This window comes from Erpetoichthys calabaricus, chromosome 17 (assembly GCF_900747795.2).
Source record: "Erpetoichthys calabaricus chromosome 17, fErpCal1.3, whole genome shotgun sequence".
In the NCBI taxonomy this organism is placed as follows: Eukaryota; Metazoa; Chordata; class Cladistia; order Polypteriformes; family Polypteridae; genus Erpetoichthys; species Erpetoichthys calabaricus.
In genome coordinates, this window is record NC_041410.2 from 64,084,439 (window position 1) to 64,108,525 (window position 24,087).

Below are 24,087 nucleotides of genomic sequence, written 5' to 3' on the forward strand. Positions count from 1 at the left end.
GAGCCATCTGTAAGTTTAGAACACAGATTCTTCAAAACTTTTAAGGAACATTGAAATATCTTTGTAGTACATGTTTAATTATTCTATCCATCTATCCATCCAGTGTCGCGCCAGTCCCTGCAAGAATACAGCAAGAGGCAGAAACAATCCCTGAACGGGGCTCCAGCTCGTCACTAGTGCTGCTACACCATGTCCTCACATGTTTAATTATTAACAATATAGATTATTTAAATGATGTTAAAATGTTTTCTGTATAATGTAATAAACATACTTTGGTGCATTTCATCTTAAAAATTATATCGCCATCATATGTAAATACACGTTTATAAAGTGGCTCAGGTTGTGCAATATTATAACTGTATTGCAAGTTTACAGTGAGGTAATTGTACTTATAAGTACAAACAGTTCTACAAGGAACACTTGATGGATGGACTGATTGAGTGCGTTTATAGTTTTTGGGATGAAACTGTTTCTGAACCGCAAGGTCCCTACAGGGAAGGCTCTGAAGTGTTTGCCGTGTGGGGGCAGTTCAAACAGACTGTGTGCATGGCTTAGGCAGCGTGTGCTTGATACTGTATACTGATAATTCTCTTTCCAATCAGCTGCTGTAGAGCTGTGATTCCACACTCAGATACAGTGGGATAAATGCTCTGAGCGGTGCAGTGAGAGTAACAACGCTAAAGCAGCTATGGTATTTGGAATAGTTTGGCTATTCTGTGGACCATTATATTGTTACAGGTTAATTACAATCAGATGCCTTAAACTAATAAACAATATACGGTTAATTTCAGTATATCATAAAGCCGCATCAGGGATATGGATCTAAAAAAGAAAGGGAAACCACACTGGAACAATAGCACTGCTTTGACACTGGGTGCCACCAGTTTGCAAAACCAAGCAGAGAACTTGTGTATGCCAGGGATTGAGCTGGCATGAAAATGTGCATGGCTTTGCACCAAGTTTAGTTTTTATACAAAACGATGTCAGACGTGGAAACGGGCATACGCAACATTTTTGTGCGTACGCACCATTTATACATGAGGCCCCTGGTGTTATATTTATAGTCTGAGGTGTACAGAGTGAAGAAAAAAGGAGATGGGGCTGTTCCTTGTGGTGCTCCAGTGTTGCTCACATCCACGTTAGAGATAAAGTCCTTTGAGCTACACAAACTGAGGTTTACCTGACTGATAGTCTGTTACCAGGACACCATAAATGTAATGAATTATTATTATTATTATTATAGCCTCATCTGAATTTTTTTTTTTTTTTTTTAAATTGCCTTTTTCAGTGAAATATGTATTCTGTCATGTCACATGGTTTTCATAATTTGAAGATTTCCATTATTAAATACTGAATTTTATTTTGTAGCTTTTTTGCAAAGCAGCAAAAACATTAGATGTTTATCCTGGTACTAGAACTTAGCATATTTAAAGTCAGGATCTTTGAGAGGTTTAATCTTACTGTATGATCACGTGATATATGATTAAGGAGAATGATAGTTGTTTTGCTTTACTATCATTTGGATTTCTGTTTAATTGTGCTCCTTTTCTCAAAGCTATGCTGATGAGGATGACGCTTCAGTGGACTTGTACAAATCAGTCAATTCCAAGTATTCCCATGTTGCTAGTTGGGCAGACAAGTATCTGGATAGTGGTGTTTCTGTGTCACATGACACAGTGGATGGCCAAGATTCCTGCAGTGAATATGACAGCGATCACAGCCAGGATTCAGAAGAGACCATTCATCATAGCTATTCATATGCACCATCTGAAATTGAGGTATCACAACTTCTATGATGTTTAAGGATTTATGTATGTGTGTTTATAAGGAGATGGGGCTGTTCCTTGTGGTGCTCCAGTGTTGCTCACATCCACGTTAGAGATAAAGTCCTTTGAGCTACACAAACTGAGGTTTACCTGACTGATAGTCTATTACTATTCTCTTCCATATATATATATATATATATATATATATATAATATATATATATATATATAATATAAATACAAAAACACATTTTAAATTATGTATATTGTATACCTAGTGGCCTCTTATTCAATACACCTACTTGTGTACCAATTGCATCCAGAATTCTTTAAGGAATGGAATTTACAAAGTGATGAAACATTCTTTAGTCAATACAGACTCTATAGCATCACTGGGTTCTTGCATCCCCACATTAATGCTACTTAACCTCCCAATTCCACCTCCTTCTAAAATGATGCTGTACTAAATTGAGATCTGAAGACTGCATATGCTAACAGAGCAAACTGAAGTCATTTCCATGTTTGTGAAACCAACCTTAAATTGTGTGCCTTGTGACAGGGGCCATTATCCTACTGGAAGAATTCATTTGAAAGAGATTAAATTATGGACAAACAGAAATACGTATGGTCTGCACCAGTGCTTAGTTATACAGTATTGATGCAATTAACAATTGGCATTAATAGGCTTGAACTAGGAAACCCCATTTATTGCACTATAATTACAATCTGGCCTCTGAGAAACCTGGTTAACAGAGATGGATTTCTCTGTGAATAAACAGATTATGTGGTCATTTAAACCTTTAACCAGATTACTGTTAAGAATTTTGTAGTCTGCGCATGTCTGCTTGTGCACACACTTACAGCAGCCCTTGGTAGAAGTGTCCACAAAATAAATTTCCAGAAGCAAATATTAAGGTAATTGCATGATTACTTACCTTGGCTGAAATAATTGTCTCGATATTTCAGAAATCGCTAAATTTACACTGATGAGCTAAACATACCGTGATAAACTCAGCAACACTGTCTCGGGAGCAGCAGGGTAATGTGTTAAAAGTAACATGTCCAGTTACTTTTCAAAGTAACGAGTAACCTAATGCAATACTTGCTGAAATAAAAGTACCTGCATTATTGTTATTCCAGCTGCACTGGGTGTAAGGCAAGAAGCACAGATAATGGATTCTTTGCAGGGCTCAGTAACACAGACCATCAGAAAAGAGTGTACTCCTAGCAATCTGGTAATATAAACTTATGAATAAAGCATCCATTTAGCTAAATATTTATGTAAAACACAAGAAGATTAACACATACATCATTCTTATTTTCAAATTCACATTTTTTTTTGCACAGTTTAATGATGTTGGAGTGTTTTGGCAAAGATTACTTGTGCATGTAATTGTGGATTATTCATACAGTGCATCCGGAAAGTATTCACAGCGCATCACTTTTTCCACATTTTGTTATGTTACAGCCTTATTCCAAAATGGATTAAATTCATTTTTTTCCTCAGAATTCTACACACAACACCCCATAATGACAACATGAAAAAAGTTTACTTGAAGTTTTTGCAAATTTATTAAAAATAAAAAAACTGAGAAATCACATGTACATAAGTATTCACAGCCTTTGCTCAATACTTTGTCGATGCACCTTTGGCAGCAATTACAGCCTCAAGTCTTTTTGAATATGATGCCACAAGCTTGGCACACCTATCCTTGGCCAGTTTCGCCCATTCCTCTTTGCAGCACCTCTCAAGCTCCATCAGGTTGGATGGGAAGCGTCGGTGCACAGCCATTTTAAGATCTCTCCAGAGATGTTCAATCGGATTCAAGTCTAGGCTCTGGCTGGGCAACTCAAGGACATTCACAGAGTTGTCCTGAAGCCACTCCTTTGATATCTTGGCTGTGTGCTTAGGGTCGTTGCCCTGTGAAAGATGAACCATCGCCCCAGTCTGAGGTCAAGAGCGCTCTGGAGCAGGTTTTCATCCAGGATGTCTCTGTACATTGCTGCAGTCATCTTTCCCTTTATCCTGACTAGTCTCCCAGTCCCTGCCTCTGAAAAACATCCCCACAGCATGATGCTGCCACCACCATGCTTCACTGTAGGGATGGTATTGGCCTGGTGATGAGCGGTGCCTGGTTTCCTCCAAACGTTACGCCTGGCATTCACACCAAAGAGTTCAATCTTTGTCTCATCAGACCAGAGAATTTTCTTTCTCATGGTCTGACAGTCCTTCAGGTGCCTTTTGGCAAACTCCAGGCAGGCTGCCATGTGCCTTTTACTAAGGAGTGGCTTCCGTCTGGCCACTCTACCATACAGGCCTGATTGGTGGATTGCTGCAGAGATGGTTGTCCTTCTGGAAGGTTCTCCTCTCTCCACAGAGGACCTCTGGAGCTCTGACAGAGTGACCATCGGGTTCTTGGTCACCTCCCTGACTAAGGCCCTTCTCCACCGATCGCTCAGTTTAGATGGCCGGCCAGCTCTAGGAAGAGTCCTGGTGGTTTCGAACTTCTTCCACTTACGGATGATGGAGGCCACTATGCTCATTGGGACCTTGAAAGCAGCAGAAACTTTTCTGTAACCTTCCCCAGATTTGTGCCTCGAGACAATCCTATCTTGGAGGTCTACAGACAATTCCTTTGACTTCATGCTTGGTTTGTGCTCTGACATGAACTGTCAACTGTGGGACCTTATATAGACAGGTGTGTGCCTTTCCAAATCATGTCCAATCAACTGAATTTACCACAGGTGGACTCCAATTAAGCTGCAGAAACATCTCAAGGATGATCAGGGGAAACAGGATGCACCTGAGCTCAATTTTGAGCTTCATGGCAAAGGCTGTGAATACTTATGTACATGTGCTTTCTCAATTTTTTTATTTTTAATAAATTTTCAAAAATCTCAAACATTTTTCACGTTGTCATTATGGGGTGTTGTGTGTAGAATTCTGGGAAAAAAATTAATTTAATCCATTTTGGAATAAGGCTGTAACATAACAAAATGTGGAAAAAGTGATGCGCTGTGAATACTTTCCGGATGCACTGTATAAAAAAAAAATAAATAAATAAAAAAAAAAAAAACGGGTTTCTGCCTTATTCAGGTTTTTCACCTTAACCTGAATATGTGTGTGCATGTAAAAGCACTAATTGACACAAGGCAGCATGGCTCATTGGGTTTGTCTTGTTTACACTAAAATCTGACCTTACTATCTGCATGTTGAAGCAGATATTAGATATGTCAGACAAGGTGATATTTATCCCCCCAAAGCTGAATCGTTCTGTAGCTGACATGAGTAGAACCAGGAGTGGTCTTCTGCACCTGTAGCCTACCCTGTTTTGCACAGCACTGTTTTAAAGAGCTTTTTAATGGGAGTATTTACATTAGAATAGGTAAACTTTTATTCCAGTGGGGGAATTCAGATGCATACAGCATCAGAAACATAAAAAGCATGGATACAGACTCGCAGGACTAATAATACAGCCAACTCAATCAATCAATCAATCAGTCAATTAAATACAAAAATTATATATAAAAGTACATTGTGCAGATATTTAAAAATACTTATGGCCTATTAGTTAAGTGCATCTGGTCAGCCATCCTCTGGCATCTTTTCTTAACAAAATGTTTCATTATATGTTTCTTGTGGCACCATTTTCAATAAAGTTTGCAGACTGTGTAGTACATAAAATTATAAGAGGGCAGCTGTGTCTGAAATGCTGGAACATCCAAGTATGGCACCAACAATCATTCCATGGTCAAAGTTGCACAGATTGTGCAGTTTATGAACTCAAATGTTTGATCAGACAACACCAAACCTGTCTGGATGCTTAATCTATAGAGTTGCAGTCACATGATTGGCAACATGAAATATCAGGCTGTTTTCACTAATGAGAGGGAATGCCAAATAAAGTGATCATTGAGTGTATGTACTTATTTTAAATTATCCATAATGTGGATTGACAGTGGATTCAGAACCCCTTCAGTTATTTCACAGCCTTGCACAAAAAGTACAGGTATTTAAACTCCTCCTTTCTTTTTAATCTGACATTAAGCAATATAGTACTGTAACTCCAGAATGACAAGTTGAAAACCAGATTTTTACAGTTTTTTGGAAATTTTATTAAATTGATTTATTAAATTGAAATATCACACTGGCACAAGTATTCAGATGTTTTACTCGGTACTTTGTTACTTTCATTAATTTGGTTAATTTTGCAGGTAGTGCAGAAATAGATTAGATAAACTTTATTAATCCCATAGGAAAATTCAGCAGCAGAAACATAAAAAGCAAGGATAGAGACTCAAAGGACAGATAATACAGCCAATCAATCAATATCTACTGTAAGTAAGTAAATAAACTGTACAAGTGGAAGCATTGTATTGCCTGATAGCATTGGGCACTGGGCAGAAAATCCCCCCAGAGGCACTTATTTGCATACCATGGCAGAATGAGCCTCAGGCCAAATGTGCTCCAAGAGAGCGCCTCCTGGAGGGCATGGAAGGGATTTTTCAGGATGGCATCCAATTTTCCCATCATTTTGTTTTCCACAACCGCTTTCAGTGTGTTCAGAGTTCACCCAATGATAGAAACAGGTTTTCCTGATAAGTTTGTTCAGGTGTTGTGCATCTTTTGAGATCCTCTCATGATTTTAACCATATGCCTTTCAATTTTATATATTTTTTTAAATGATCTGGTTGGCATTAAACTAGTAGATAAAGGGGTAACTATTGAGTATCGGTGACAGAATCCTAACTACTTGTTACCTATTTTCAGCTGTCTGAAGTGAAATCAGAAGGGATGGCGGACATGGAATCCAATCACATTTTCAGCAGACGTAGTTCCATTTCATCCTCCATTAGAAGGCGACTTCCAGCATTCACTCAAAAGGTAGAAAAAGACAAGAAGTGTAAAACGTTAATGGGGCATGTTTGATACTAACAAGCCAAAATGTAACATGATTTAGTGAAAGTTGACGGGGTTTTGGGGTTGACTGATGAGGTATCCATCCATCTATTATCCACCGCGTATCCCTCGGGTCAGGGGGGCAGCAGCCTAAGCAGGGAAGCCCAGACCTCACTCTTCCCGGCCAGCTCCTCTGGGAGGACCCCAAGGCGTTCCCAGGCCAGCCAGGAGATATAATCCCTCTAACGTGTCCTGGGTCTGCCCCGTGGCCTTTTCCCAGTGGGACATGCCCGGAACACCCCCCCAGGGAGGCGTCCAGGGGGCATCCTGACCAGATGAAACAACCACCTCAACTGACTCCTCTCAATGCGGAGGAGTAGCGACTCTGCTCCGAGTCTCTCCCGGATAACTGAACTCCTCACCCTATCTGTAAGGGAAAGTCTAGCCACCCTGCGGAAAAAACTAATTTCGGCCACTTGTATCCGCGATCTTGCTCTTTTCCTCACTACCCAAAGCTCATGGCCATAGGTGAGGGTAGGAACGTAGATTGACTGGTAAATCGACAGCCTCGCCTTTTGGCTCAGCTCTCTCTTCACCACGACGGACCATTGCAGAGCCTGCATTACTGTGGATGCCGCACCAATCCGTCTGTTGACCTCCCGCTCCATTCTTCCCTCACTCGTGAACAAGACCCATAGATACTTGAACTCCTCCACTTGAGGCAGTAATGTGTTCCTAACCCGGAGAGAGCCTTCCACCCTTTTCCGGCTGAGAACCATGGCCTTGGATTTAGAGGTGCTGACTCTTATCTCCGCCTCTTCACACTTTGCTGCGAACCGCTCCAGTGAGAGCTGGAGGTTACTGTCCGATGAAGCCAACAGAACCACGTCATCCGCAAATAGCAGAGACGAGATTCTGAGGTCACCGAACCAGACCCTTTCCGCTCCTTGGCTGCGCCTAGAAATTCTGTCCATAAAACTTATGAACAGAATCGATGACAAAGGACAGCCCTGGCGGAGTCCAACACTGATGAGGTATTTACAATAATTCCTTCGATATCGGAATGGGGTGGGCCGTATCCCAGAATAGCTGTAGTCCCTGATCACTGATATCTATAAGCAGATGCTGCCTGACCTATAAGGACTCTTCAGGTACTTAGGCCAGGATTCCTCTAAAGTATCTTACAGAGGAAAAGAGTTCTTTAATTGTTAGGAATTTAAACAAAAATGGCAAATTTGCTACAAGAAGAAAACAAACCTTGACTGCTGTTTTTTCTTGCATTGCAGAAGGCCAACATGGAGGGGCTGGAGGATTCTAATTCACCTGGTCCAATGTACAAGCTTGTCCTTGCAGGGGATGCAGGGTCAGGGAAATCGAGTTTCCTTCTTCGACTGTGTATGAACGAGTTCAAAGGAGACACAACAAGCACATTAGGTAAAGGCACACATCACAATGCATACTGAATTTTACTTTTCTTTGAGAGGCTATGCCATGTAATTTTATTTATTTATTTATTTATTTTAATATATCAAATGTGTACTTAATAGGTGTTGATTTTCAAATGAAGAAGTTGTCGGTTGATGGAGAGCACACATCTCTACAGATCTGGGACACAGCAGGACAAGAAAGGTATGATTGCATCTTGTTATAAATAATTGATTTTTTTTTATTTCCCTTATTTAGCCTGGGTTTATTAACTTGTAATTATCAAGTGAAACAATTTCTAATCACAACTGAAGGATCTAGGGTGCCTAACTTTGCACCATATTACTAAGCCAATATTTCAATGTGTATAGCATTAAAGCTCTGCCCAGTGTTGCCATTTCTTTTATTTTTCCATGATAATCAGAATATTCCATTTGTCTGATATTGTCTAATACCTTTTTGAAAACGTAAAGCAAATGAGAAATTACCTGCAAGTTATTTAGCATAAATATGTGTTGAGAGTGCCAGTGACGCTAAGAATAGAGATAAGAACATTTCCTCTTCAAAACACAAACAATTCACACATCCCATGTTGCAGTTCACTGAAATGCCTAAGATTTTACCTCAATAGCATATTCAGTATATGTGGTTATGTGATTAAATGCAATTTTTAGTTTTGTTTTACCCATTTCACATCCACGTTCTTATAGATGATTCCACAGTTAGAATGATTAACAAAAAATGACTAACATTCAATTCAACTTTGCTGTGATTAAAACACAGTGAATGATAATGGCAGTGCTCAAAAGAAATAATGCAGCATGAATTGTTGATCCCAACCAGTTATAATTAGCTTAACTTATAACCTTTACTGGTTTAATGCTAGCAAAAATACTGTATAAAGACAATTATCTATATTTAATGGGTGTTAAGTGGGGAACTGAAATTAAAGGTACTGTATGACACTTTAGAACTGCTACACATCATAGATAGGTAAATAGATAGAACTTTATTTGCCCCAGGGGTAAATTTGACTTTTTACAGAAACTCATTAAAAATAGATTGTGAAAAGAAAATAGAAAGTTTAAAAGGAATGAAAACGTCCAACTTGGCAGTCACAGTCATCATGAGGCATCATGCAGACATGTTGCTGTTGGTATAAAGAAGCCCCCATAGTGTTTCTTGACACACTTCATGTTGAATAATTTGTTGGCTGAAAGTTGTCAGTGTTTTTATTTCAGAGAGAGGATGTGCACAATTGTTCATAATGGCACTCAGTTTTGTTTTAATTCTCTCCTTTGCTATGAACTCCAGGAGGTGCGGAGTGCATCCTAAAACTGAGCTTGCAATGTTAATTAGTCTGTTCATTCGGTGGGTGTCTCTTGAACTAATTTTACCAGTCCAGTACACCACAGTGTTAGAAAATCTCACTGGCCATTGCACAGTTATAAAACATGTGAAGGATGTCATTTCCCACATTAAAGAAATGTAGTCTCCTGTCCCTTCTTATATAGTTCCTCTGTGTTCCAAGACCAGTCCAACCTGTGATTGATGTGGACCCCCAAGTACTTGTAGGAGTGGACCACCTCTACATCCAGTCCTTGAACAGTGACCGTACATAGAGACTCTTTGGTGTGGTGAACGTTAATAACTAGTTCTTTGATTTTGTTGATGTTAAAATGTAGACAATTCTCTTTGCAGCAAGAAACAAAGTTCTCCACCAGACTCCTCTCCACAATCTCATCCCCATTATCAATACACCCTATAAGTGTTGAATCATTTGAGAATTTCTGCAAGTGACATGACCTGGTGTTATATTTATAGTCGGAGGTGTACATAGTGAACAGAAAAGCAGACAGGTCTGTTCCTTGTGGTGCTTCAGTGTTGTTTACATCCATATCCGAGTCCTTGAGTCTCACAAACTGTGGTCTGCTCGACAGATAGTCCATTACCCAGAACACCACAGGCTCATCCACCTGCATATCTCTGTGAGTTTACCCCTTAACAGGGATGGCTGGGTGGTACTGAAGGCACTGGAGAAATCAAAAATCATCATCCTCACAGTGCTGCCTGTCAGTTTTTCCAGGTGAGAATCAGCCTTGTGGAGCAGATCGATAATTGCATCCTCCTCTCCGATCCGTGTCTGATAGGCAAACTGCAGTGGGTCCACATGGTCTACCATAAGAGGACCTCGTATAGTCCAGGACTAGTCACTCAAAGGTCTTCATGATGTGAGACGTAACAAATAATGGTGAAAAAAAAGGTTCTTTTTATTTCCAGATGTTTAGTTATAATGTATATTGTGGATAAAAAAATATTTCTCATGAAAAGGTGATTAAAAACAAAGCAGTAATTCTAATGCACATCTTTTTTACAAAACTAATGTGTAGAGTTTTTCTTTTTGTGATGTAATTTAGAGGATTTTATTTTGCATCAGGGTGCTCTTCTGTGCCTTTGTTCAACTTATTGAATTAACTTTCTTTATTCTAGATTTCGTAGTATTGCCAGGAACTATTTTCGAAAAGCCCATGGTGTTCTACTCATGTATGATGTAACTTCTGAGCAAAGTTTCCTTAACATCAGAGAATGGATTGATGCCATCACAGTGCGTACCACTTTGGTTTTCATGGTGTTGCTGGATATTTTTTAGTTTTCTAATTTTAAAGAATGTCTAGCCTCTAGTTTACCTTTGTATCTCAGGAATCTTATGAATTTATTTGTTATTTCTTCAGGAATCCACCGACAATCCGATTCCAGTTATTGTAATTGGAAACAAGACTGACCTACGAGAAGAGCTGCCAGAGTCAAGCTGTGTTCATACCACACATGGGGAGAAGTTAGCTATGGTATCAAGATTTTAGCATCTGGTTGTTTCGGGTTTTCAGAAACACGGGACTGAACTGAACTGAACTTGGACTTTATTGCCAGGCAATGTAATTGCTTGGAATTTAAGTTGGTGTTGCAGCCACGGATAGAGAGAAAGCAAAACACCAAAAAAAGAGTGCAGTATATAACATCTTCATGATAATATATGCAACACTAGGAGCAAACAATTACACAACATGAAAATACTTAGAATGGAATCTCATAAATATAATTTATGTTGGATAGCATTGTTTGGAGATTTGGGGAGACAAAGCTGAATCAAATTTTAGTAACCACTATTTACATGATAAATGGTGGTTGTTCTCTGTGACCGACAGTGTTTTTATGATGGCAATGGTGTGAGCATGATTTCTGATTGTATTGCTTGCTTGCTTCCTGACTACATGTCCTTAGTATTGTTCAGTTTTAGGCCTACAATCCTGCCTGGTGTCCAAACAACATGCCGCAGTTTACATTTGGCAGAGTGAGTAGACGCTGCCAAACAAGACTGCAATGAAGAAAGTAACGATACGTTCAATGAAAGGTCTATAGAATTGTGGTAGCTCTAAATAGGGTAGTTTAACATTTTGATGGAAGAAAAAGCATGCACTGTTGAACTTTTTTTGATAAGAGGTTATGTTTTTGGCTGAGATCAGAATGGAAGTGCCCTGCTAAGAAATTTACATGATTTAAATGCAACACCACATATAACCAGAAGGGTAGGATGGGAGTGGCCTAAAATCTGCAGCCATTTCTACAACTTTATTGTATTCAGGTTCATCTTGTTGCAGACATAGCAACTGATCGGCTAATCAACCATCACCTAATATGGAACCTCAGCCTGATATGGTATTGGGCTTATCGGGGTAGTGTCATTGGTAAACTTCAGCAGTTTCATGGATAGGTCACTGGAGGTGTACCTTTTTCGTGCACAGTTAAAAAAAAGGAGAGCAGACAGAAGAGATGCCTGAAGATACCCAGTATCTTATGGATGCCCTGATTCACTCTCTATTATCTGTTTCTCAGAAGGTTAGCGCGAACCCAGAGGCATGTGGTGTAGGCCAAGTTCATGGTGAAGGTTTTGCCAGGGAGAAGCTCTAGTATGATTGTGTTAATTGCTAAAATCCACAAAACAAAATCCTGGCATAGGTACCTGGAGAAGTTCATATGCTGCAAACATGGAGAACCATCTTGGTTTCATCTTCAACTGATCTGTTGGCACAATAAGCAAACTGAAGGGGGGCCAAGAAGACTTGATCAGACTTCTTTATTTATTTATTTTTTTTAATATTCTTTATTTCAAATATTATCATTTTATTTTCAGGCATATGGTGCTCTCTTCTGTGAGACAAGTGCAAAAGAAGGTACCAATGTAGTGGAAGCCGTCCTTCATCTTGCAAGGTACAAAATTTATGTGAAAAACATAAAAAAGGTGTGTTGTTAGTTCTCTGACTCACTGGTTCTCTTGTTCTGTCCATTCCAGTGAGTGAGATTTTCTGATCTGATTGGCTGTAAAGGAAAGATTTGTATGGGTTTAAGTACAAAAAACTGTTATTGTTTGTTTATTCTTTTGGATTGATTTTCTTCTGTGGGGTTTACTCCATTAATTGTATCCAAATGCTGATAATTAGCAAAGAGTGGAGCAGATGCTGGTGCAGATGACCCTGACAGTTAGTGGTGTAGCTCCTTTAGTGTCACATCTACTTGTTATTTAAGCAACAACTTAAACAGCCAGTACATTAAATGTGAGGTCAGCATCTTAAAAAGTAACTTAAAGCAAACAGTTTCATGCCTGTGTAAGACACTCATGTTTGTTTATTAAAAATATTAAGAAGCCCATCTTTCTTCTGCACTGACATATAAAGGTAGAAATTCAGAAAAGCAGCATGTGCAGTCCAATTAAACGTTTTAGCAAAAACTTGCCAGAAATAAAGCTTCATTTTTATAATAATAATGTTCTTATCAAAGCAGATATTTTTCACCTTAATAAAAGGAATAGCATCTGTGTGCCCCCTGGTTGCTATGTCTTGGCCATTTCAACAGATGGTACACCACAAACAATAACACTTCTTTTACAAACCCCATACCAAATGGCATATAAGGCAGGTTAATGCATTGCGTGGTGCACTGCAAATGTTAATGCTAAAGTCTATCTCTCTTACCACGATTTCAGCCTATCTAAGATGGGTAGCACAGCTAGTAGTATATAAAAAGAGCTTATTTTCTAAACAATACATTAATATTTAATCCACTTTAAACCTTTAGGGTCACTATTGGAGACATTTTAATATTGTACTTTACATAAAAAATAAACAAAAAGCTTAAGCTACTCAGCAAAACTTATTTTAAGAAATAGCAATGTGGTGCAAAATTTTATACATTAGTTTTTTTTGACAAAGTCAATCTTACTGAAAAATTAGATTTTTTTGGTGACATTATGTTAATGAAGCTATACCTATAAGATAGAAATAAAATTAAATCATTACTTGTGATTATACTCTACAACCTAACCTGGATCATAGGCTGTGGTGTTCCCTAATTCAGCTGTGGTTCTTACCCACTGTGGCTCCACTTTGTGCCTCAGCTTGAGCTATCCAGTCCCATATGCCAGTTCTTTTCATAAAGCTAGTAATCTAAATTGTACAAACATCATTACCTATGCTAATTTAAAATGAACACTTCAAAAAAGGTTTTTTTACTTTAGAGACATGGTCATCTGCCTGTTTCTCTACATGAAAACATTTGTATGTCTTTTCTTTTAACACTTGCTGTGTAGTCCTAGGATAGATAGTGTGAAAGATTGAGGTCTCCGTGACCCCTTGAACCCTCGGATCAGATGTCTGACACCATATAAAAGTCCAAATATTACTTTTATTTAGACAATAATGTGCACCAAGCACCCTATACTCCACAACACTCATATAAATAAATCAATAATCAATAAATCAATACACAATCCTCCACTCCCAGACGCGTTGCCACCCTTCCACCCAGCTCAGCTCAGCGTACTGGACTTTCCCATGGTCCTTTATACTCCCTGACCTGGAAGTGGTTCCTGTTCCACAACCCACAAGTCCTTATTCCTCCCGGGTCAGGGTAAACAGTCCTTTTCTTCAACCCGGAAGCACACCATTTCCTCCTGTCCTGGGATTATGACGTACTTCCGGGTTATAGGGCATGTAAGAGTCTACGGGCTTCCCTACAGCGACTCCTGGTGGTCCCCAAGGCATCCAGCAGGGCTGTACATAAAAACTACATAGTCCATGAGTCCCTGCTGGAACTCGGGGCATGTCCATGCTGCAGGGAAAACTCCACCTGGCGGCCTGGGGGTATTGGCCGGAATGAAAAGCCGGCCACATATCACAATAGATATATATATATATATATATATATATATATATATATATATATATATATATATATATATATATATATATATACACACACATACATACAGTGGACCCTTGATTTACGAACTCAATTTGTTCGCGGCGAGGGCTGGTTGTAACTCAAGTTGGTTGTAAGTCAAGACTATTTTTCCCATAAGAAATAATGGAAATGCCCTTAATGTGTTCCGAACTGCCCCCAGCAACACTTACTTAACTTTTTTTAATAGAAAAGGGTTATATAATGTGCATAATTTACCAAAAACACCGATACTTTTTCTAATGTACTAACCAAAAAGTTATAAAAAGTGCCTAGCCTACCAGAAACAACAATTTCATACTGTACTCACCATTTAAGTTGACATCTTTGGCTTGCAGGAAGGAAGGAGGAGGAAAATGAAATGGAAGGTGGTTATTGTTTGGAAGGAATTTCCTTATATAAATCTTTTTTTTGTAAAATTGTCGAGATGGTGGATTTCGACATGCTGTACATATTAGTGAGATCGGTCACACGAACGCCATTCCCATATTTCCATACAGTTTCCTTCTTCGTTTCGATTGTGATCGCTTTCTTTACCTTCGTTACCTTCGCTTCCTTCCTTAGCAATTATCGAAATAAATTATATAAATCACTGCACTGACCGAAATTACGTCCACAAACACATGTATCTGGGCTCTGACTGATGCTTAGAAAGGCTCTCGGCTGTTAGTTTACAATCGCACAAGCAGATACACGTGACCGCATTCGGGTCGTAATGCAAGATGTTGGTCATAATTCAAAACAAAAATTTTGGTCGTAAAAGCAAGTTGTTCGTATGTCAGGCCAGTCGTATATCAAGGATCGACTGTATATATACAGTCATATGAAAAAGTTTGAGAACCCCTCTTAATTCTTTGGATTTTTGTTTATCTTTGGTTGAGCTTTCAAAGTAGCAACTTCCTTTTAATGTATAATATGCCTTATGGAAACAGTAGTATTTCAGCAGTGACATTAAGTTTATTGGATTAACAGAAAACATGCAATGTGCATTAACAAAGCTAGACAGGTGCATAAATTTGGGCACCCCAACAGAGATATTACATCAATACTTAGTTGAGCCTCCTTTTGCAAATATAACGGCCTCTAGACGCCTCCTATAGCCTTTGATGAGTGTCTGGATTCTGGATGGAGGTATTTTTGACCATTCTTCCATATAAAATCTCTCCAGTTAAATTTGATGGTTGCCGAGCATGGACAGCCTGCTTCAAATCATCCCATAGATTTTCAATGATATTCAAGTTGGGACTGTGACGGGCATTCCAGAACATTGTACTTCTCCCTCTGCATGAATGCCTTTGTAGATTTCAAACTGTGTTTTGGGTCATTGACTTGTTGGAATATCCAGCCCTTGTGTAACTTCAACTTTGTGACTGATGCTTGAACATTATCCTAAAGAATTTGTTGATATTGGGTTGAATTCATCTGGCCCTCGACTTTAACAAGAACCCCAGTCCCTGAACTAGCCACACGGCCCGACAGCATGATGGAACCTCCACCAAATTTGACAGTTGTTTTTCTTGGAATGCGGTGTTCTTCCGCCACTCGAAGCGCTTTTTGTTATGACCAAATAACTCAATTTTTGTCTGATCATTCCAAAGCACTTTGTTCCAAAATGAATCTGGCTTGCATAAATGAGCATTTGCATACAACAAGCGACTCTGTTTGTGGCGTGAGTGCAGAAAGGGCTTCTTTCTCATCACCCTGCCATACAGATGTTCTTTGTGCAAATTGTGCGCAATTGTAGAACGATGTACAGATACGTCATTTGGAGCAAGATGTTCTTGCAGGTCTTTGAAGGTGATCTGTGGGTTGTCAGTAACCATTCTCACAATCCTGCGCATATGCCGCTTCTGTATTTTTCATGGCCTGCCAGACCTGGTTTTAACAGCAACTGTGCCTGTGGCCTTCCATTTCCTGATTACATTCCTTACAGTTGAAACTGACAGTTTAAACCTCTGAGATAGCTATTTGTAGCCTTCCCCTAAACCATGATACTGAACAATCTTTGTTTTCAGATCTTTTGAGAGTTGTTTTGAGGATCCCATGCTGTCACTCTTCAGAGGAGAGTCAAAGGAAAGCAAAACTTGCAATTGACCACCTTAAATACCTTGTCTCATGATTGGACACACCTGTCTATGAAGTTCAAGGCTTAACGAGCTAATCCAACCAATTTGGTGTTGCAAGTAATCAGTATTGAACAGTTACATGCATTCAAATCGGCAAAATTACAAGGGTACCCAAATTTTTGCACAGCCCATTTTTCACATTTGATTTAATTTCATACAACTAAATACTGCTTCACTACAAATCTTTGTTCGGAAAACACCCCAGTACTCAGATGTTCCTAGGAAATGAAAGACATAACAGTGTAAATATGCTGTCCCCTCAAAATAACTCGGCACACAGCCATTAATGTCTAAACCGCTGGCAACAAAAGTGAGTACACCCCTAAGTGAAAAATGTCCAAATTGTGCCCAAAGTGTCAATATTTTGTGTGGCCACCATTATTTTCCAGTACTGCCTTAGCTCTCTTGGGCATGGAGTTCACTAGAGCTTCACAGGTTGCCACTGGAATCCTCTTCCACTCCTCCATGACAACATCACAGAGCTGGTGGATGTTAGAGACCTTGTGCTCCTCCACCTTCCGTTTGAGGATGCCCCACAGATGCTCAATAGGGTTTAGGTCTGGAGACATGCTTGGCCAGTCCAGCACCTTTACCCTCAGTTTCTTTAGCAAGGCAGTGGTCATCTTGAAAGTGTGTTTGGGGTCATTATCATGTTGGAATACTGCCGTGCAGCCCAGTTTCCTATGGGGAGGGGATCTCCTTCAATATGTCACAGTACATGTTGGCATTCATGATTCCCTCAATGAACTGTAGCTCCCCAGTGCCAGCAGCACTCATGCAGCCCCAAACCATGACACTCCCACCACCATGCTTGACTGTAGGCAAGACACACTTGTCTTTGTACTCCTCACCTGGTTGCCGCCACACACGCTTGACACTATCTGAACCAAATAAGTTTATCTTGGTTTCATCAGACCACAGGACATGGTTCCAGTAATCCATGTCTTTAGTCTGCTTGTCTTCAGCAAACTGTTTGCGGGCTGTTTTGTGCATCATCTTTAGAAGAGGCTTCCTTCTGGGATGACAGCCATGCAGACAAATTTGATGCAGTGTGTGCGGTGTATAGTCTGAGCACTGACCGGCTGACCCCCCCCACCCCTTCAACCTCTGCAGCAGTGCTGGCAGCACTCATACATCTATTTTCAAAAGACAACCTCTGGATATGACGCTGAGCACATGCACTCAACTTCATTGGTCGACCATGGCGAGGCCTGTTCTGAGTGGAACCTGTCCTGTTAAACTGCTGTATGGTCTTGGCCACCGTGCTGCAGCTCAGTTTCAGGGTGTTGGCAATTTTCTTATAGCTTAGGCCATCTTTATGTAGAGCATAAATAGAGAATTCTTTGCCATGAGGTGCCATGTTGAACTTCCAGTGTGAGTGTGATAACACCAAATTTAACACACCTGCTCCCCATTCACACCTGAGACCTTGTAACACTAATGAGTCACATGACACCGGGGAGGGAAATGGCACAATTTGGACATTTTTCACTTAGGGGTGTAGTCACTTTTGTTGCCAGCAGTTTAGACATTAATGGCTGTGTGTTGAGTTATTTTGAGGGGACAGCAAATTTACACTGTTATACAAGCTGTACACTGACTACATTGTATCAAAGTGTCATATCTTCAGTGTTGTCCCATGAAAAGATATAATAAAATATTTACAAAATTAGTGAGGGGTGTACTCACTTTTGTGAAATACAGTGTGTGTGTGTGTGTGTGTATATATATATATATATATATATATATATATATATATATATATATATATATAATAGTGACACTAGAGGGCGCTGTCACTCCTCAAATCCCACAGACAAACGTCCAGGTCACCAAGTAAAAGTACTAGAAATATTTTTTAATTTCTTTCCTTTTCGATATGGTGCCACAGTTGACACCACAATCACCCCAATAAATCAGTAATCACAAATCACAGTAAAGATCCTCTTATCCTCCCAGCAGCTCTGTCACTCTACCTCCCAACTCCGGCTTGCTTGCTGGGTCTCCCATAGTCCTTTATATAGTCCTTGACCCAGAAGTGCTCCTGTCCTTCTGTCCATGTGATTTAATAGCACTTCCGGGTCAGATGAAGACTTGCATTTTTCTTCAGCCTGGAAGTACTTCTGTTCTTCCGTCCCCGTGACATCTCCCATTGTACCCTGCAGGAAAAAGGGGCACCTCCATGCTGCAGGGAAGACACCATCTAACACCTTGGATGTGTCGACCGGGATGAGCTGATGGCCGTGCATCACAATATACATACATACTAGGGGGCTTTGCCCCCTGTTTGCTTTGCTCGCCCATCCCCTCCCTCCCCCCCCCACCCCCCCCGCCTGGGCATGCTATGTGGCAGCCACTTCGCGTTTCTGCTGGTCGCGTTTTGAAGGGGGGGTGGGGGGGGCTGAACGCATGCTAAAGAGATGAGGACAGATCAGCTGCTGCCGAGCTGCGTGTTCTGCTTGTTGTGCGGAGTGTCGATCATTTAAAAGCCTGTACAGCAGCTGTCCTTTTGTCACACTGCCTTGTCTCGCGGGATGTCAAAGTGTCTTCCGAGACGCTAGAATGTGTGTGCATATATATATATATATATATATATATATATATATATATATATATATATATATATATACACACACAATGCATCCGGAAAGTATTCACAGCGTATCACTTTTTCCACATTTTGTTATGTTACAGCCTTATTCCAAAATGGATTAAATTCATTTTTTTCCTTAGAATTCTACACACAACACCCCATAATGACAACATGAACAAAGTTTACTTGAGGTTTTTGCAAATTTATTAAAAATAAAAAAACTGAGAAATCACATGTACATAAGTATTCACAGCCTTTGCTCAATACTTTGTTGATGCACCTTTGGCAGCAATTACAGCCTCAAGTCTTGTTGAATATGATGCCACAAGCTTGGCACACCTATCCTTGGCCAGTTTCGCCCATTCCTCTTTGCAGCACCTCTCAAGCTCCATCAGGCTGGATGGGAAGTGTCGGTGCACAGCCATTTTAAGATCTCTCCAGAGATGTTCAATCGGATTCAAGTCTGGACTCTGGCTGGGCCACTCAAGGACATTCACAGAGTTGTCCTGAAGCCACTCCTTTGATCTCTTGGCTGTGTGCTTTAGGGTCGTTGTCCTGCTGAAAGATAAACCATCGCCCCAGTCTGAGGTCAAGAGCGCTCTGGAGCAGGTTTTCATCCAGGATGTCCCTGTACATTGCTGCAGTCATCTTTCCCTTTATCCTGACTAGTCTCCCAGTTCCTGCCGCTGAAAAACATCCCCACAGCATGATGCTGCCACCACCATGCTTCACTGTAGGGATGGTGCCAGGTTTCCTCCAAATGTGACGCCTGGCATTCACACCAAAGAGTTCAATCTTTGTCTCATCAGACCAGAGAATTTTCTTTCTGGTCTTTTGGCAAACTCCAGGCGGGCTGCCATGTGCCTTTTACTAAGGAGTGGCTTCCATCTGGCCACACTACCATACAGGCCTGATTGGTGGATTGCTGCAGAGATGGTTGTCCTTCTGGAAGGTTCTCCTCTCTCCACAGAGGACCTCTGGAGCTCTGACAGAGTGACCTTCGGGTTCTTGGTCACCTCCCTGACTAAGGCCCTTCTCCCCCGATCGCTCAGTTTAGATGGCCGGCCAGCTCTAGGAAGAGTCCTGGTGGTTTCGAACTTCTTCCATTTACGGATGATGGAGGCCACTGTGCTCATTGGGACCTTCAAAGCAGCAGAAATTTTTCTGTAACCTTCCCCAGATTTGTGCCTCGAGACAATCCTGTCTCGGATGTCTACAGAAAATTCCTTTGACTTTGTGCTTGGTTTGTGCTCTGACATGAACTATCAACTGTGGGACCTTATATAGACAGGTGTGTGCCTTTCCAAATCATGTCCAACCAACTGAATTTACCACAGGTGGACTCCAATTAAGCTGGAGAAACATCTCAAGGATGATCAGGGGAAACAGGATGCACCTGAGCTCAATTTTGAGCTTCATGGCAAAGGCTGTGAATACTTATGTACATGTGCTTTCGCAATGTTTTTATTTTTAATAAATTTGCAAAAATCTCAAGTAAACAATTTTCACGTTGTCATTATGGGGTGTTGTGTGTAGAATTCTGAGGAAAAAAATGAATTTAATCCATTTTGGAATAAGGCTGTAACATAACAAAATGTGGAAAAAGTGATGCGCTGTGAATGCTTTCCGGATGCACTAAGTGTGTGTGTGTGTGTATGTATGTATGAATGTATGTATAGATATATAAAGATATAGATATATATAGATCTATATCTTATATATAATTTGCCAGTCTCCTCACTCACTCACGTCCGTCCGAAGCCGAATGCACAATCGCCTTCTGCGCAGCTGCCCGAAAAACCTTACGAGACCGACATCGCAGCAGGCGGTGGATTTACGGCCGCGAAAATGCAAAGAGAAAGGCGACTTCGATTAAAGCTCTAGAGGCCTGAAAGGCGATTTCGACTACAGCTCCAGGCCTAATTACGCATTCATTCAATACACCTATATCAGGTTTGTGGTGTTTATACTTATTACTTACTGTTCCACTCGTGCCTGTTTCATCTTACGTTGTCGAAACGGGCTCATTGTCTAGTATATAATAATATGCACTGAATAGAGATGATGAAAAATTTATGGAAAACACTATTGCATTCATTCCCAATATGAGTTCAATACAAGCTCACAATGGCAGGAGGTTTAATTGTGTATTTAATCTCAAGTAGGAGTAGGATAGATCTTCAACCACAATATTTAAAGCTTTTGCTGTAATTTTCTAGTTTATCAAGAATCCTAACCACTGAACAACTGAGATTTCTATACCCATATTCCAAACAGTATTCTTTTGTCTAGTTAGTTCAGCATAGCTACTCACAAATTGACTTTTTACATTTTTTCTAACACATTGCAACCCTCTTGTATATTGTAAATATTACACTGCTGTTATTTCCAACTATGCGCCACTTGAGCTTAAATCCCTAGTACAACTCGCCATTGGTGGCTTCTTATGCTAATGGTAGCAGACCAGACATCTTCACAAATTGACATTTTCTGAGAGAGACCCACTTGGCTCCAGATATATCTACGGAATAATTTTGGGAGATACTTGAGACATTCCTAGGTGTTCCAGGTGTTTCAAATAAAAATAAGCAACATAATAAAACAGTATCAGAGCTGAGCAACAATCTTCAAAAATCCTCTCCATATGCTTTAATCTGCACTGCAGTCTAGATTAACTACCAGCAACCCTGTGGTCTGCTGGTAACATAAGGTATGGTACCACTGTGGAATATATTTTAAGAAAGTGATGTTCTCGTCAGCAGCCCTTGTGTAATAATAGTCGTCGTCTTATTTTTCTTCCGTAGATATTCCTGTTTTTATTTTTTGACTAGACTCCTCCAATAGCGGTTTCAGTGATACAATAACAAGGTAGAATGCAGCTCATTATATTTTTTGGAAGAGAGAAAAGTAAAACACTATTGAAATAATGGTAATTAACAACAAAAAAAACTACTTAAAAGGTTTTCGTGGGTAATAGATCAAAGTTGCCTAAAATTGATTATTTTTGCTAAGCAGAGGTTTATGGGATTCATGAGTTATTCAGAGCTTTGGAAGTTTCTGAATACAGTGAATGGTACATATGTATTATCTTATTCAATTATTGTCTGCAGCATTTTGACTACGAAGTGGTGCAGTGGCTGCAAATGTTCATGGTTGTCCCAGCTTTCCTCTGTACTCCACAAGTTCTTGGTTACATGCAGTAAAAGTCTTGTGTTTGTTCTTTACCTTATCTTGTTTTGACGTTTGCCCCTGAATGTTCATATTGTACCTAAAAGGATCTTATGTTTTATTCAGATATGGCATCACATGTAACTTGTACTAGGAACAATACGTCTATGGTTACAAGTGCCAAGTGAACCTTTGTATAAATACTAAAAGTGTAAATCCCAGTAGACTATTAATTCTTTATATGTATAGCTCACTAACCGTAAGCACTTCAGCAAGTTGTTAAATTATTGCAGAATTTAAGAGTGGGTAAATTTCACGATACATTTTCAGCACAGATGTTCTGCCTACCATGTGCTGCAGTTTTCAGATCTGACACTGAAAATGCAAAGCCATCAGACCTGCTCAGGATAAATGTGAACAGCAAATACTCTTAGGCTGTAACATTTAAACATAATTTAAATGGGGTGACTTATCATTCAACTGCTTGTCTTTGAAAAATTCAGATAATTCAGCATCACTTTGTTTTATGTGTGAAATTAACTTTTATATGTATCACTACATTTGTAGGGAAGTGACTTATTTTTTCAGTTTTAATAAATTGTAAGCAGTTGTAGTTGATGATCATCACCTGGCAGTACCCGTCAGTTTTACTCCAGTGTTTTTTCTCTTTTTGTTACTAGGGAAGTTAAAAAGAATGTGGACCTCCACCATAATGTGGAGCCGCCAATGAAACTCAGTAATCCAGAAAGGACAAACCCTCTTCCTAACTGCTGTAAACTGTAGAGAAATGTCAACCAACTTAAGATGGTTTTAAGAGAATTATGGAAATTTTGGCAGGATCCAAAAACCAGTGTTTGTGTATGTGTGTGTATATATATATATATATATATATAGATATATATATATATAATAATGTATAATATAAAGTACTTAAATGTGTGTGGAAACTTCACAGCAATGTATGGTCGATCATGACAGCTGGGTTCCTATGCAGACCATTTTAACTTTCATTTTCCCTTTTTACCTTCAACAAGCATTTTATTATAATTTTTTTTTCTTTAGACATTAAAAATATTCCCATGCATGAATTTAGCACTGCACTTTAAGATTAACCTCAATTATTTAAAGTATTCTTCACTTTCTGTAGTTCAGCACAACTTTATGAATGCTGTTTTTTTTCACCTGGATTTGCACTATTACTGTATCATCTTCACAGTCAGTGTCACCTTTACAATTTTGACTTTGAAAGTGACACCTGTACCAAAGCATGTCACATTTATTACACTTTTTTAACAGAAAACTGATGCAATTTAAAAATTCAAGAGCATCATAAAAAGTGTCAGCTCCTATTGGAGATACAGTATTTTACCTATTTTAATAGGAGACCATATGTATATTTTGTGTACTGTATGTACAATAAAGGGAATTTGTCAATAATGTACATGTTAAAGCTTACATTCGTAAAGTTGTATTTCAACAGTCTTGGAGATTTTTATGAAACAATTTGTTAGAATTTATTTCATCACAATTTGTGATTTTTAGAAATAAGTTTGAAATTTGGTGTTTAAATCAAAAAGTATAATAATGATGTTACAGTGAAATGTTGCTGGGTACATTGTATTAAAGGTTTATTTTTGCTAAAGGTGTCTCCTTGTCTGCTATTTCTTATTTTGTGTATTCCAAAGACCTAGAAATTGACATATTTGTCATTGTTTCCGAATGTATGGTTTATGAGTAAAATGAAAATTAATTTAAACTATTTAAATTGGAATTTTCAGAGACAATAATATTCTCCACAAGGGTACTGTTTTGATAAAGG

At 39.4% G+C, this 24,087-nt stretch overlaps 1 protein-coding gene across 2 annotated transcripts in view; it reads left to right on the plus strand.

Annotated features, from left to right (window-relative positions):
* Positions 1-23,910, plus strand: part of zgc:162879 (ras and EF-hand domain-containing protein) — a 63,190-nt gene extending 39,280 nt beyond the window's left edge. For both annotated transcript variants that reach the window (XM_028822654.2, XM_028822655.2), the window contains exons 10-17: positions 1,556-1,778; positions 6,537-6,650; positions 7,952-8,099; positions 8,213-8,294; positions 10,581-10,695; positions 10,823-10,936; positions 12,280-12,356; positions 22,949-23,910. In XM_028822654.2, the coding sequence (XP_028678487.1) occupies positions 1,556-1,778; positions 6,537-6,650; positions 7,952-8,099; positions 8,213-8,294; positions 10,581-10,695; positions 10,823-10,936; positions 12,280-12,356; positions 22,949-23,051 (976 nt within the window). In that variant the 3' untranslated portion in view covers positions 23,052-23,910. The remainder of the gene's footprint in view (positions 1-1,555; positions 1,779-6,536; positions 6,651-7,951; positions 8,100-8,212; positions 8,295-10,580; positions 10,696-10,822; positions 10,937-12,279; positions 12,357-22,948) is intronic.
* Positions 23,911-24,087: the final 177 nt, after the last annotated feature.